Source organism: Taurulus bubalis (assembly GCF_910589615.1).
Source record: "Taurulus bubalis genome assembly, chromosome: 5".
NCBI classification, from domain to species: Eukaryota; Metazoa; Chordata; class Actinopteri; order Perciformes; family Cottidae; genus Taurulus; species Taurulus bubalis.
The window spans coordinates 15,076,978-15,091,690 of NC_136593.1; the positions used below are offsets into that span (position 1 = coordinate 15,076,978).

General features: G+C 41.0%; 1 protein-coding gene across 1 annotated transcript in view; it reads left to right on the top strand.

The window, feature by feature from the left end:
* Window positions 1-11,026, top strand: part of srgap3 (SLIT-ROBO Rho GTPase activating protein 3) — a gene marked incomplete at both ends in the record, with an annotated part of 50,516 nt that extends 39,490 nt beyond the window's left edge. Inside the window, 12 exons of the mRNA XM_079218078.1 lie at window positions 1,556-1,583; window positions 2,114-2,216; window positions 3,120-3,180; window positions 3,806-3,883; window positions 3,963-4,097; window positions 4,646-4,751; window positions 6,093-6,320; window positions 6,455-6,528; window positions 8,854-9,034; window positions 9,236-9,385; window positions 9,493-9,808; window positions 10,580-11,026. Coding sequence (XP_079074204.1) covers window positions 1,556-1,583; window positions 2,114-2,216; window positions 3,120-3,180; window positions 3,806-3,883; window positions 3,963-4,097; window positions 4,646-4,751; window positions 6,093-6,320; window positions 6,455-6,528; window positions 8,854-9,034; window positions 9,236-9,385; window positions 9,493-9,808; window positions 10,580-11,026 — 1,907 coding nt within the window. The remainder of the gene's footprint in view (window positions 1-1,555; window positions 1,584-2,113; window positions 2,217-3,119; window positions 3,181-3,805; window positions 3,884-3,962; window positions 4,098-4,645; window positions 4,752-6,092; window positions 6,321-6,454; window positions 6,529-8,853; window positions 9,035-9,235; window positions 9,386-9,492; window positions 9,809-10,579) is intronic.
* Window positions 11,027-14,713: the final 3,687 nt, after the last annotated feature.

The following is a 14,713-nucleotide window of genomic DNA, read 5'->3' on the forward strand; positions in this document are numbered from 1 at the left end:
TCCAGGCTGTAGGAGAAAGGCTTTCCTCAGCCCCTCCCTTCCCCAGGGGTCCCCTTGTCACCTCAGCCGTGAACAGTTTACGCCCAATCAATCAGCGGGACCAGACTGAGGCCCATTTCTACAGCTGCTCCTGCATCAGAGTTTCACCTCATAGAAAAGGGCATCAGGCACAGCTGAGGCCTTGCAACACACATGAATATCTCCTCATTTCACACCTTGGATTTATTCATTCATGTCTTTACTTCGAGTTTTCAGGACATCCAAAAGTCCTCTGTGGCAAATTATCAGCTGCCTGCTTGTGCACTCATAAACACTCACATTATAGTTTGTATCACTCTCTGGACAGAGCCGTTTGTATGTCCACGGTGGGGCAGCTGAGAGAGTGTATGAACGTGGCATATGGCGTCTCCAGGTACCACCCATGTTTAATTATTCAGGTGATCAATCAGGGGTGCGTCCTGCTCATTAGCCCGTTGCTTTACGCCCAAAATAGCGTGTTTGCGTATGTGCGTGGTTGTTTGTGAGCATGACAGAGGGAACAAGATGAGACTGGTGAGTGCCACATGGCGTTTACATCTTGCTGCATGTATTAATAAAAACATTATGTCGAGCACTGGCACCAGACAAGATGGTGCTAGGATATCTGCCAGCCCTTGTTTCCCAGATACTTGTTCAGTGAATCTGATTTGTATGCGTCTCCTTTTATGTTTATATAATACATATCCCTCTATCAATGAGGGACTCTGACACTTTTTGAATGAATTTAGGGGAAAATCGACTGAGACTTTTTGGCTCATGCTTGAGAAAGTCTGTAATTTTGAGGTTGGTTGGTCAGAGGTAGACAGAGGCTATCACTCAGAGGAATGGTGTCTGGGAAATTTGCTGTTGTTTCTTCACATGAATGCTCCAGAGACCCTGTCCATCTGCTAGAATGATATGTTGAGAAATGGGTTAGCCTTTGCTCTGTCTGTCCATTGTTAGATGGAGAAAAGAAATAATGCTTTTTGGGGGGTTTTGTACATGAACTGTCTTCCAGTTGAAAATCCAGTCACTGGCAGACAAAGACACAATCTCAGTTCATAAAAAAAATCTGGTTAATCTTTAATTTGACTGATGTGTGTTATCAGTAGAGACATACATTTGGACATATTCTTAAATTAGTCAAAAACAATATAGCTGGGTTTAATGATAACGTTGCATGTTTTCTCAATGCATATGCCTAGTACATATGCGTGTGTTGTTGAAAAACTATAACAATAGGTTCAGTGAACCAGCACAGACATCCCCAACATAATATACACACTGCAGCCGCCACCCCCTTTTCTTTGCCCTGCGAGGGGCCTATAACCCCACAAGGTCCTCTGGGTCCCCTGTGGTTTCAGCGACCACTGCTCAATGGCTTGTTTCTGAATGGAGTACGCACTGCTCCATTCATCTCTCCCTCAATAGTCATGTTGTATCTCATCAAACCCTTCAGTGATGGTGGACACTGGAGTCTGTATAATATGTACCACAAAGATTTGACACGTCCCTTTTGTGTTTTTTGTTTCCGCAGGGGAAAGGGCTGAGTGTGGAACAACAAGGTATGATGTCCTTTGCCTTTCGGCCATGATGCATTTGCTTTTAGCAAAAATATTCTCAAGAAATTACACATCTACTTGCATATACAACATATTGCTTTTGCGGTTTATTTAAAAAAGGATTGTCATATATATCCAAATAACTTTCAGATGCAACTCACTGAACTTGTTAGTGATCTGATTGGCCCTGATAATCATGTTCATTAATCTGTGCTGTATTTTTAGTAAGTCAAGAAGTGTTTTACTTGTTTTGTTTAAAGATCCACACCGAGGGTTTTGTACAACACACCCTAATTAAAAGGCTAACTTGTATCGTGTCAGTGATTAAAGACCTCTTTAATGAAATACCTCACTTTGGGTTTTTCTCAACTTAAAAAAATAAATCTTCTTTTTTAACTTTACTTTACTGAAACAGATGTTGTTTTTTTTACTGCAACTGCTTTTTCGTTCATACCTGCTTTTGAACCTTCATGTTTGTTTCCACAGTTTTCACAGAACATGGTGTTTTGTATCGTTTGTCCATTATTTCACAGGCCCCCCACCCTTCCCCCTAAACCACAGAAAATGCGGAAGCCTAGGCCACGCTCCCTGTATAACCATAAGCTGTTTAACGGCAATATGGAAAGCTTCATCAAGGTACCTCTGGTGGTGTATGACTGAGCGGCCCCTGTGGAGCAGGAGGGGAAGGCAGCGAGAGCCTTCACTCTCATTCTCTTCCTCACTTTGGCCTTCTGTTCCTCCCTCTTCCAGCTGCCCTTGATCGTGATATAACGCCTCTGTCTAACCTCTAATCCTCCTTCTCCCTTCTGTGGTTCTACCGGTGCAGACAGAACGGCAGTCAGCTGTCTCTTTATTCCGCTCCAGAACAATTTACCATCTCTGGCTTTATTTTTAAACCCACTCTTTCTACGATTGAGAGGCAGGAGACAGCAGTGAATCTGCTTTGTCCCTAACTGCACCCAACCCTTCACTGCATCTCTGTAGCTTTCATATTGCCAGTCCTTGTGCTTAGCCTTCTTTAACCTCCAGAAGGGTGATTCGTCATCCAAGCTTTTCTAACTTTGTGCTTCTCTGCCCTCTCTTCCTCTGCTACTCTGTGCTTTGCTGCTTTCTGTCCCAGAGGAAGAAGGAATGCCCGTACCCGCGTTCAGGTATCTGTTGCTGGAGACTATAGTTCAGGTCACAAGGGCACTAAACTTTTAGACCAATAGTAGAAATTGACTGGCTACTGCTCGGGGCTACACTTGCATGCTGCTAGTTTCCACAACTGATCATGTTTTAATAACAGTGTCTTTTTTTATGTGGCATTCGTTTTGTGATGAAATGGACTTCTTGTCTTGCAAGTCTTTAATTAATATGCACAAGAACAGGATATTCATTATTTAAGCGTATGGATAAGATCATCTTTATTTATTTATTAAGACATTGAAGTAACAGTTAATTATTAATAATGGTGCTGTATACATAATGTGTTTATTGTTTGCTATTTTTTGTTTTGCCTTGTCTGTATTTATTAATTTATCACATTGTTTTTTTTAGGATTCAGGTCAACCAATCCCACTTGTTGTTGAAAGCTGTATCCGACACATCAATCTATACGGTAAGGCTCACATCATGTTGTCGTGACTAATCTGTCTGAGAGAAAGGGCAGAAAAAGCAAGCAAATTATGAAGTCCTTCGAAAACTCCTTCAGCCCATAAGAAGTGACAGCAGCTGTTGGACAAGGCGATCTATTTCCACAAATAGCCGCAGGTACTGACCTGCTCTGCTCTGCACCTCAAGTCTCTGAGGCGCTCAGTTGCCTGCCAGTGATTTGACAAGCTCATAACAATAGATCACACACAGAGAGTTTTGAAAGTCCCATTGGTCTTGGTTTAGTCAGTTCAGCCCCCACCCCCATACCTACCCGTGCTTATAACTCCTCCCTGTCTACCTTCACATCTGTCTTCAGCCCATTGCTGTAGCTTGCAGGCCTTTCCTCTGGATCTGGACCCAATGAAACTTCAGAAAACTGATTAGAAGCCCTCTAACTGAAACCATATGTTGCAGCCTCACTGAGGGGCCCTTTCATGGAAAAATACGCATCTCCCTTTATGACTAGATTACATTTCCTGTTCTGGGTTATGTGTTTCCAATGGGCATTCATGAAGCTGGCACTGGGGTTTGGTGATAATGGTAGCTAGCGTAACTCTGAAACTTTAAATCCTGGGTTGTATTTCTTTCAGGCTTGCAGCAGCAAGGCATCTTTCGCGTGCCGGGATCACAGGTGGAAGTCAATGACATTAAGAACTCGTTTGAGAGAGGTGAGTCCAAGACAGATGATATTTTAGTCCCTCTTTTAATGTCACAAATACTAACAGGATAAACCCATCTCTTAATCAGGAGAGGATCCCTTGATTGATGACCAGAATGAGCATGATATCAATTCAGTGGCAGGGGTGCTGAAGCTGTACTTTAGAGGACTGGAGAACCCCATTTTCCCAAAGGAGCGCTTCCTGGACTTCATCTCTACCATCAGTGAGTTACGCACAACACAAAAGCCACTGCAGTCACGAGTGAACTAGTTGGATAGAAAAAAGAAAACACACCTACCTTGTAGTTTCTTAGATAATCAGCTTTACTGAAGAAGAGAAAGGCATGCACTGCAGCATATGGAATCAATCTCAACACCAGGGCTCTCGGCCTGATGTTAAACAGAGAGCCAGTAGAGAAGAGGGGAGTGTGGGCCACATCAGTCTGCCGCGTGCAAGTTCACCGCAGAATAATTTCCCCGCTGTTTCTACAGTAATAGTTTGATCACTCAGTGTGCCTTAGAAGTCTGGTGAACGGCAGAAGGGAGCATCTCTTAAAGTGTCAAATAACATTTTTAAGAATCTCTTCTGCCTTTTGCTCACTTTGATCAATGCTCCTCGCTAGGGTCCGGTATATATTATATTTCAGTGGAACTGTGTATAAAAAGCCTGGTGTCCATATGTATATAAAAGTTTAAAAGCTATATTTATCTTGTTTATTGCGGTGTAAACCACTGTTGTTACACTTGTCTTTGTCTGTCCTTTGTGTTTCAGAACTGGAGTCTGGAGCTGAGAGAGCGCATCACATTCAGCAGATTACTGTGACTCTTTCTCGCCCCATCATCATCGTCATGAGATACCTTTTTGCTTTTCTGAATCAGTGAGTTTGCACTGATTCGGATTGCATTATAAGCCACATGCCCTGGTGTACACAGACAAGCATATAGAGATGAGTTTATTCTTTGCACAAACATCAATTAAGTAATATTGAACTTAACTCACATGTAAATTTGATTCTGATGGGGAAAATCCATGTTGAACAAACACAAATGAGTTACAGTCAAGTAAAAAGAAAGGATTGAAACAAATCCCACCTCCTATTTATTGCTACATCTGTTTGCAGTGTTTTAGGAGTTATTTGTGGTCTCGGAAACTCATGCCTGGCTGAATGCCTGTCCTCTTATAAGGGATGATATTAATTAACCCAGTAATTAATATTACTGGGTTTGCCTGCAGAACAAATTGTTAGATTGGATACCCCTGGTTTTATTCTGCTCTTCTATACCCCCTTCAATGTTGGAGCTATTCCAGTTGTGGTTTCACTAGTTAGCCTCAGCTTGTTGATACTGTGCAAGGACTGATTATGACTTCCTCTTGTACCACTGAATGATTTAGCTATCCAGAGTGGGTTGTGGCATAAGTCAATTTGTTTGAGGGGTGGCGGATCAGGGTGCTTCTCAAGCAAATGTCGAACTAAGCTGTGCAAGGGAGTATGTAATACTGTATCTTAAAACTGTATTAAGTTGAAGCCAGACTCTGACTCTGTATGAGAGCAATTATATGCAATTTCAAATTGTTTGTAGTATGCGAAGAGGGTCATAAATATTGATTACTCAACAGAAATGATCACACCCAGTTCCCCTCAGTTCTAGGTAGCTTTATATAATCTTTCAGCTCAATCTTTTGTTTTTGAAGCTTTTCTATTCTAGTTCAGTCTTAATTGTGGTTGTAGTAAGCAGTGGTTTTCATTGTAAAACCTCTTTAAAGACTAATTAACCAACTAACTAACAAATGTAGCAGCTAGTTGGTGAACATAGTGGATTATTTAGCAGCCATAGAGACATATCTTTCTTACATTCACCAGGCAGCAACATGACTCCAAAAAAATTATAATGTTGCTTCTGACCTGCTGGATGTATAAAGTTGCTATTTATTCACATTTTGTCATATGAACTTAAAAGAAGATAATATGTCAGTATTGGTTTTACAGCTTCCACTGTTCCCAAGTGGCCAAAAACCAAGGTAGTGCAGGTTTAGTATGGTAATAACCATTCTAATGATTTATGACATAATGTATCCCCCAAAGTAAACAAAAAGGAAGTCCTAGCACAAAAAAACATTACTGGACAACCACTTATACTGACAGTTGTTATGTTACCTGATGTTTTTAAAGGTTGCTTACATCTTTAAACACACAATGCTTACCTGTCCCGTCCCTCAGTCTCTCCCAGTACAGTGATGAGAACATGATGGATCCATACAATTTGGCTATCTGCTTTGGTCCAACCCTGATGCCCATTCCTGATGGACAGGATCCTGTAGCGTGCCAGGCCCATGTTAACGAGGTTGTCAAGACCATCATCATCCACAATGAACTCATCTTTCCTAATCAACGTGAGCTGGACGGCCCAGTGTATGAAAAGTGCATGACTGGTGGGGAGGAGTACTGGTGAGTATTGCCGGTTTGCAAACAGTTGTTTTGGTTCAGAGGAAGGTGTTTTATGTAATGCTCATAAAACAAATATTTGTAATGTTCCAATGTCTACACAGCGGTGACTTTTCCCTTTTCATTTGATCCCACAGTGACAGCCCACACAGTGAACCTGGAACTATTGACGAGGCTGACAATGGAACTGAAGCACACACCAGTGATGAAGGTTTGTACGTCATATTGTCATTTTTTTTATTATCAAGATGCATTGTTATTACCCAAGTATGTCCCCAGAGATGGCAATGTTGGTCTGTGGGTCTGTTTGTCAGTTAGGTCCAGAATGAAATATCTCAACAACTATTAGAATGATTGCCATGCCATTTGGTTCAGACATTCATGATGCCCTGAGAATGAACTCACATTGGTGATCTTTTGATTTTGTATCTAGTGCCACCAGCATGTTGACATTTCCGTCAGTTTTTTTTTTATTTGGCCAATACTTTGCCAGGGCTCTCAAGTGTCACGCATTGACCATGACTGTCACGCATTTCGGTCTTAAGTCACGCCCTCCCGCCACAGATCGTATTTCTCACGCTGAAAAAAACCTCTTGGCTATTTAATGTGCCGCAGCGCGCAAACATGACCTGGTCGCGCTGCCCTCACCATGGAGGAATCAAGCACGTCTTCCCCGAATCCCCTGCCAATCAATAAAAAGAAATGGGCTACACGAACAGCCAATCAGAAAAACGTATCTGGGTGAAATGTAATCCCGGCCTCCGCCGCCTCTCCCCCCCCCCCCCCTCCTTGTGAAAGCCCCTGTAGCTGTACTTTGTGTTTAGTGCTATTTAGCAAAAGGTTAGCATGCTAACATGCTAAACTAAGATGGTTAATGTGACACATTATACCTGCTAAACGTAAGCATGCTACTATTACTATTGTGAGCATGCTAGCATGCTGACCTTATCGTTCATCTAAAAAAAAGAAAAAGAAAAACGCATTGGAGCTTCAAGCATGGGTCCTAATCGTCACGCAAGCCATTTTTCCTGATGTATTGGGTCTAATGTTAATAGCATGTGAACTGTGGGTCTTGTCTGTGTGTAGTCAATATCAGAGCTAGCTTACAATGCTATTCTCTGATACTATGGCACACATTTAGATGTGTGACCATTTTATACTTTGCATACAAAACATTGAAAATAAAAGGAAAGTTCACATCTTGGCAGTATTTAATGGTTTTCACATATTTGCAATGTGATTTCATTAATCTTTGTGGATAAGATAGCTGTATAGACTGACCTTTTTCATTAAGTGCTTTTGACTGAGAGATGAGTTGGATGGTTTGTCCTGCAACAGCTTACGATTGCAAAGGCCTTTGTGATGTTTGAAGTTGAGTAAACAGTGTTGGCATGCAGTGCTGCCTCTTTGATGTGTGTGTGTGTGTGTGTGTGTGTGTGTGTGTGTGTGTGCGTGTGTGTGTGTGTGTGTGTGTAAGAGAGTCTCTATGCTCTCTCTACCCCCTCTCCATCTCCCCCCACTTGCTCTTTGTTCAGTGTTAGTCAGCAATTCTCCTGAGACTTTCTCCTTTGTGCAGTATTTCCCCAATTCTCCTCTGAGCTTTGAATGCATAACTGGGCCAGGCACAAAAGCCAAAACACGGGTAATACACAGAATACTATCTCCGTCGTCGTATGTGGAGAGTCAGTGGACAGGTCTAACTGCTGTTGTGTATATCGAGTGTGTGAGGTCAGACTTGGGTAACCCTGTCATTTTCTTTCTTTTCTTGCTCTTACTTGAAATAGACAAGATAGACACAGGCTGATTGCCTGCTGCAGATTCTGCCCCTGCAGGCCACAATGCTGAGGGTCTTATGTGACATTATGGTCTCAGGTGTTGCACTGTAGTTCCTGTAGCCAGTTCAGTTGGTGTCCTGTGTACGTTTTAATGGAAGAAAAACAACCATGCAGTATCTTTTTTATTTTCATTACTTTGGAATTTAAACAAAATTTGAACAAAACAGCTTTTTTTCATCTTCATTCACTCTTAACTAAGACACTACTCTTTCACATCTGTACTCTTTCACATCTTTGCACCACTTTTTTCAAAATAGGGGTGCAAAACTGTTTTTTTTTCTTGGTAAGAGCTGATTGCTGTTAACATGCAGTTAACTCTGGCTGACCCCTGCTGGCTGGCATGGTAAAATACACTTCAGACAAGACTAGGTTTTCTTTTTCTAGGTCTTCTTAATTTATCAAACTTGTTGTGACCTAAAATAGTTATTTCTCAAACAGTATGTTTTAACAGTAGTGACTGTTTGTCATGCAATCACAATAATTTAGCAGTGTACTTCAGTTGTATGTTTAAAGTATTTACAATGTAAACTGAGTGATACTTTCTGGAGATAACATTGCATACTGATTCATAACAATAATGTGAACGCAGCCAAGATTGACTGATTAATATGATTCAGGATTGTGAATCATTTTGTTGATCTATATTGGGGTATATTTATAAGTTGATCAAGCTTTTTGTTCATGTACATTTATGTTTTCAGAGGTCGAACAGATCGAGGCCATCGCTAAGTTTGACTATGTGGGACGTACTCCCAGGGAGCTGTCCTTCAAAAAGGGAGCCTCTCTGCTTCTGTATCACCGAGCATCTGAAGACTGGTGGGAGGGACGTCACAATGGTGTGGATGGCCTCATCCCACATCAGTACATTGTCGTACAAGACCTGTGAGTAACAGCAGTTTATCTTGTGTAATGTAATTCTCTCACTTACATTTCAAATCATCATCATATCAACAATATTACTGAATTGTTAAGTTGGACAATGTTACACTAAATATTCCCTTAAAATCTATTTACTGTAGGTATACAGTACATGTACTTCCTGTGTGTGTTTTATGCTCACCATCAGTGCCTCTGCTCTTTCAGGGATGATGCTTTCTCAGATAACCTCAGTCAGAAAGCGGATAGTGAAGCGAGCAGTGGACCACTGCTGGATGATAAGGCTTCCTCCAAAAATGATGTCCCGTCACCATGCGAGCAATCACCTGATTACAACTTTGGAGGAGTCATGGGGAGGTTTGGGAAACATAAGAATAACACCTCTCTTGTTGTACAAGTTCTAGTGAGTGTTATGGAGGAGTTTTCCTGTTTGACTTTTGGTCCGATCTGATCCCTGTCTGCAGGGTAAGGCTACGGTCCGATGGAGCTGCAATCCCACGTCATCGGAGTGGTACAGACACCAACAGCCCAAACAGAGTGGCTGACACTCCGCCACGGGCTGCAGCCTGTCCCAGCAGCCCCCACAAGGTGTCCATCAGCAAGAGTCGTATGGAGAGCCCAGAAAAGAGGCGCATTGGCACCTTTGGCAGTGCAGGAAGCATCAACTACCCAGACAGGAAGGCCTATCCTGAGGGCCATCCTCTGAGACCGGTGCCGGGGGCCACTCGTCACAGCAGCCTTGGAGACCACAAATCACTGGAGACTGAAGCTCTAGCTGAGGTAAGATGGGAAGTTTCAGGTCGAGAAAAAACTGATGGAAAAAGAGCAAAAGTGATACAGAGAAACATACTCTTTTGATATAATGTATTTATATATTACTGTCTGGTGGCACTGTGGTCTCAGTACCAAAAATAATATAAACTGTCAGGCAATGGTAGCATATAAGAGGATTTGGAAGGTTTGGTAGAAAAGAGCCAGGCACCCTGATGTAGCTGTCAATCTGAGAGCAGCAGCTGAGACCAGAGTAAATGTCAGGGCCAGACTGCAGCTGAGAAACAGACACACCTCAAGGACACAGACGTATGGGACTGAATATCAAGCTAAAGAGCACTGAAAGTTTGGCACCAAATTCTCCTCATGAGCTAATGACTGCAGCCATTAGATCCAAACACATTCAAAACATCCAATGTTCTGTGTGTACTCAAACTGATGGGTTTTGATGGGTCAGTTCAAAATGATATGCAGTATATTGAATGCAGCCATTTGATTGTGTTTTACTTTTTTGTTTTATTTGTTAAAAATAACATTATAAAACATAAGTAGTGAGTATACAATGTTTTAATAATTTAGTCCAAATCTTACACTGTACAGTCTTTATTTGAAAATGGTCAACAATAATGTGAAACATACAGGATATGATTTGTAGTTCAAACACTATCACTTGCAAACACATGTGTATATGTCTTATTATTTTAAATGCTACATGTCTCATTGACCTGGCTGTTATTTCTGATTGTTTTGTTCTCCTCGTCGTCATCCATCTCCAACCAGGACATAGAGAAGACTATGACTACAGCGCTCCATGAGCTCCGTGAGCTTGAGCGACAGAACACCGTGAAGCAGGCCCCCGACGTGGTCTTGGACACTCTGGAGCCCATGAAGAACCCAGTTAGCTCTGAGCCGGGCAGTCCTCTGCATACCATGATGATCCGTGACCCCGATGCAGCCATGCGCCGCAGTAGCAGCTCTACCTCTGAGATGATGACCACCTTCAAACCCGCTCTCTCCGCCCGGCTGGCTGGGGCTCAGCTCCGCCCCCCACCCATGAGGCCAGTGCGCCCTCCTCCTACTCAGCATCGCTCCAGCAGCTCCAGCTCTTCTGGGGTCGGCAGTCCTGCTGTAACTCCCACTGAGAAGATGTTTCCAAGTAACAGTACAACTGCTGCTTCTAACATGAATACGTCCAGTGATGCTGGAGATAAATCTTGTACCATGTAGCAGAGGTGGGAAGGTTGTAAAGCTTCCTAACTTATGGCAATTAGTGCTGATATATGAAGAGCAGATACGGATATTTTCATTTGTTTTTTCTGCCTGACTTAATTCGTATATTCAGGAAGCTCTTGAAGTGAGCCTACAAAATGTTACCATGGTGATAAAAAAGTGAAAGAAGCTGTTGAGGTGAGTTAGCGTAAAGCTCCACTCTCTTTGAAACTCAATTTAATTAAAATGTTCATAAGAATACATACAATTCAGATTTACCTCAGTTTCAACAAAACAAAATAATCTGTGGTCATGTTCTCGTTCCAGAGATACAATGGATGCAAGTGAAGCAATACTTGTGTGACATTTAGTATTAGTTTCCACACAGCACACGTTGTCCAGGTGATGTTTCCGTCACTCCAGCTGATGTGTGTGAAACACCTCATCTGGACGGTTGACATTCAGGCTTAAATACCGAGTCTAGTTACCATTTAGGTTGCAGGCCTTAAGGCTGTACTTACAAACTTACTTGAAGTCGCCATGCTTTCTGTTTGTACTATAGTACAGTGGATTTTGAGCAAAGTAGCAACTTAGTGACATTATATACTTCTGCATGTGGGGTTCGGATAAAATTAGGAAAACATTAAATCTTCCATCGTTGAGAGATGATGTGGAATTTTATCTTATGGTCATTGGAAGAGTAAAATATTAGTCTGAAACCTAATTTTCTTGAATCAAGTTTCAGATGTCCAAATATTTGACAAAGTAATACATGGGTATCTTAAAGTATTTTATTTTAAATCTGTCATCTGTGGGGTACTCTAGGTGTTGCACTTGACGTCATTCACAGCTAAAGATGAAAACATCCTGGCATGGAGATGATCTCTGGAGTCTGAGACATACTAACCAGAACATAGCAAAGCAAATTGTCCCCCCATCATGTACGGATGGACTGTGGGCAGACTTAACTAATGCATCAACTAATGTACTGTAGGCATCCTGTGGTAACCTTGTACATAATATATAGCTCGTCATTTTGAAGCATTAATCTTGTACAGGCTGATAAAAAAAAAAGACAAAGGGTTGGCTGTGAATGGCACTTAGAGTAAAGATCATTAACCACCTTTTTATCATATTCAGTAAACTGCAAACATTATTTTTAACTGTGTAAAATAGAGTTAAAATAGTAGCTGTGAGCTTAGAATGCATTTGGTAACTGTACTGTAGAAAAAAACCTGATTGCTGTTGAACGGACAACGAAGCCTGAATATGTTTTCTTCATTAAGCTTTTGACACGCTCGCCCATTTTCACCCTCAGTTTGCACAACTTGAAGTCTAATTTGGGTGATTTTATCAATGCATACTATACATGGAAGAAAATACCCTCTGACAGATCCTCTGTGATACTCACCCAGAGAAACCTGAGAAGAAGATGTTGTGACATACTGTTATCACAGCTGTCACAGTCTCCTTCCTTCCTGCCTTTCCTTATCCTTGTTGATAGATACAGTTATGCTCTGGCTGTTGACTATATCTTTTGATGGAAGAAAACTAAATAGAGAACATTTCAGTGTTTATATCTACTGTACCTCTTGTCATTCTGACAGCTCTCGTCCAGAGACCTTGTTATCCGCATCCTAAAGAGCCTGCTCTGTTCTGCATGCTTTACGTCTGACTCATATTCTGCGGCAGTTAAACAATGGCTGTATGTGGTGCCTTGCCTTGGTAAAACGCACAAATTAATTAAATATTGGATTTTATTTTCAACATTTATGGGGATTGGGAATGATATATTAAGCTGCTTGTAGCAGTTGCGAAAACAAAAGTGAAAGAGAACAATGCTTGATTGAGTGAAATCAACTTAAATATTAGCATGTAAACCAGATTCAACTGCAGTCAGTCTGTACATTCTGCAGTGTTACTGAGATACATGTAAGTTGAATATATTTGCTTGTTATCAATGGATTGATTCTTAATAAGAACACAGAGCTTCTACAGCCAGAAAAAAGGCAATACAGTATTTAAAGTCAAACAGTGCACTCACATCCTCTGCTGGTTCCTGCTGGTATTGCTTCTTCTTGAGACAAACCAGTGGCACCATCACCTTTTAGAGGGAGTTATGATCTGGACATATTATTACAAACATTAAGCTTATCCATATAGTTATATTTGTCTGTCCTTACAGTTTTGCACCTGTCAAAATCTATGAAGATAATGTTACAAAAGAAGCATATCCTTATTGAAATACAAAGAAAGCACACACATTCAAAAGGTGAACTTATCATCACAATAAGACTGTTTTTGTTTTTTATTTATATACACTGTTTAGGTGGAGCAGGTTTGAGTGCCTTTTGTGCACAACATCAATTTTTATTGGACTTTTATACTTACTTTGTGTACTTTAATATGTTGTCTATTAGTTGTTTATTAAAAAATGATGTTGCTTTTTATCTTTACTTTATACTGCTACTCAGTCGTCAAACCACCACAAGGAATACATTGTGCAAAGATAGTCCTCTCATGAATTACAGAAGAATCATTGTGAAAGGCTTGTCTGTGTTTGGACTGATCGCTAAGACTACTGTACACGCGATCTACTGATGAGGGTCAGTAGAATCATCTAAGAATATTTCTCTACGTTTTTTGTTTTCCGTGTAAACTGCCTGTGCTGTGGTTGAGCCGTAACTTGTCCTTTAGCTCCTTCCCTTCATTGCATTATTGTTGGAAACAGTGCGACTGATATGGACCGTCCTCTTGCAAAGGTCATAGGGCACTCTGTGCGCTCTCCTTCTCCCTAAATGTGATGTTACCAGACATTTTCTTTCCTGGAATATATGCTGACATTTGTAACACTGTTAGTCTACTGACATGAAAAGACAATAAGTTAATATTCAAAAAGGACATCTCAAAAAGGGAGCAGACTGTCATGTTGTGGAGACCAGAGTGTGACTTGCTGTCACACTGTTTACCTTCTCTTTAACTGTTTGTCTAGTGATGCTGTTTGTTGATGACTGGTGTCTGGTTGGTTGAATCCTTGTGATGTAATGTACACCATACCACTGACTGGATGTAGAAAACCCCTGCATCCAAATAAAACCCTTATTGCTCTGTGATCTGGTTATTATGAGTGAATCGTTTTTAATTAGTGGTGCCAAAACACCGATCTGGAATCCAGTTGTGAAAGAGAGATGAATCACTTCATCTAAAAGATAACAGATAATGTTATAGACATATTTTTTCTGTTGCTACTTCGATGTACCATACTTTAAAGTAGTATTGTAAAAAACATCCTTTCAATGTAAATTATTTAAATGTTGCAGATTGGTGCTTTTAGGTACATGGTGACGTCACCTTTTTCCAACTGAACCTCACCAACTTCAAATAAGTGAGAAAAGGACAGTGTAATGCCGAACTCTCTCATGTGAAATAATGAAATCTGTTCTCACTTTGGCATAGCATTGTGTGTTTGTGTACAACCCCTTTGATCATAAGAAGCTGATTGAGAAAATGAGTTTTAGGACCTTTTAATACATGTGCAATACAAAAAAAGCTCCTAACCCAGGATTAAAATTGGCATTATTTTTGACACAGTTTATGGCAGATATAGGACCCGCTCTCTATGTAGATATATAAGCGGCTCATTCTAAGGTAATAAAAACATAATTTTCAGGTTATTACACCAAACAAAAAAACATTCTTACTAAT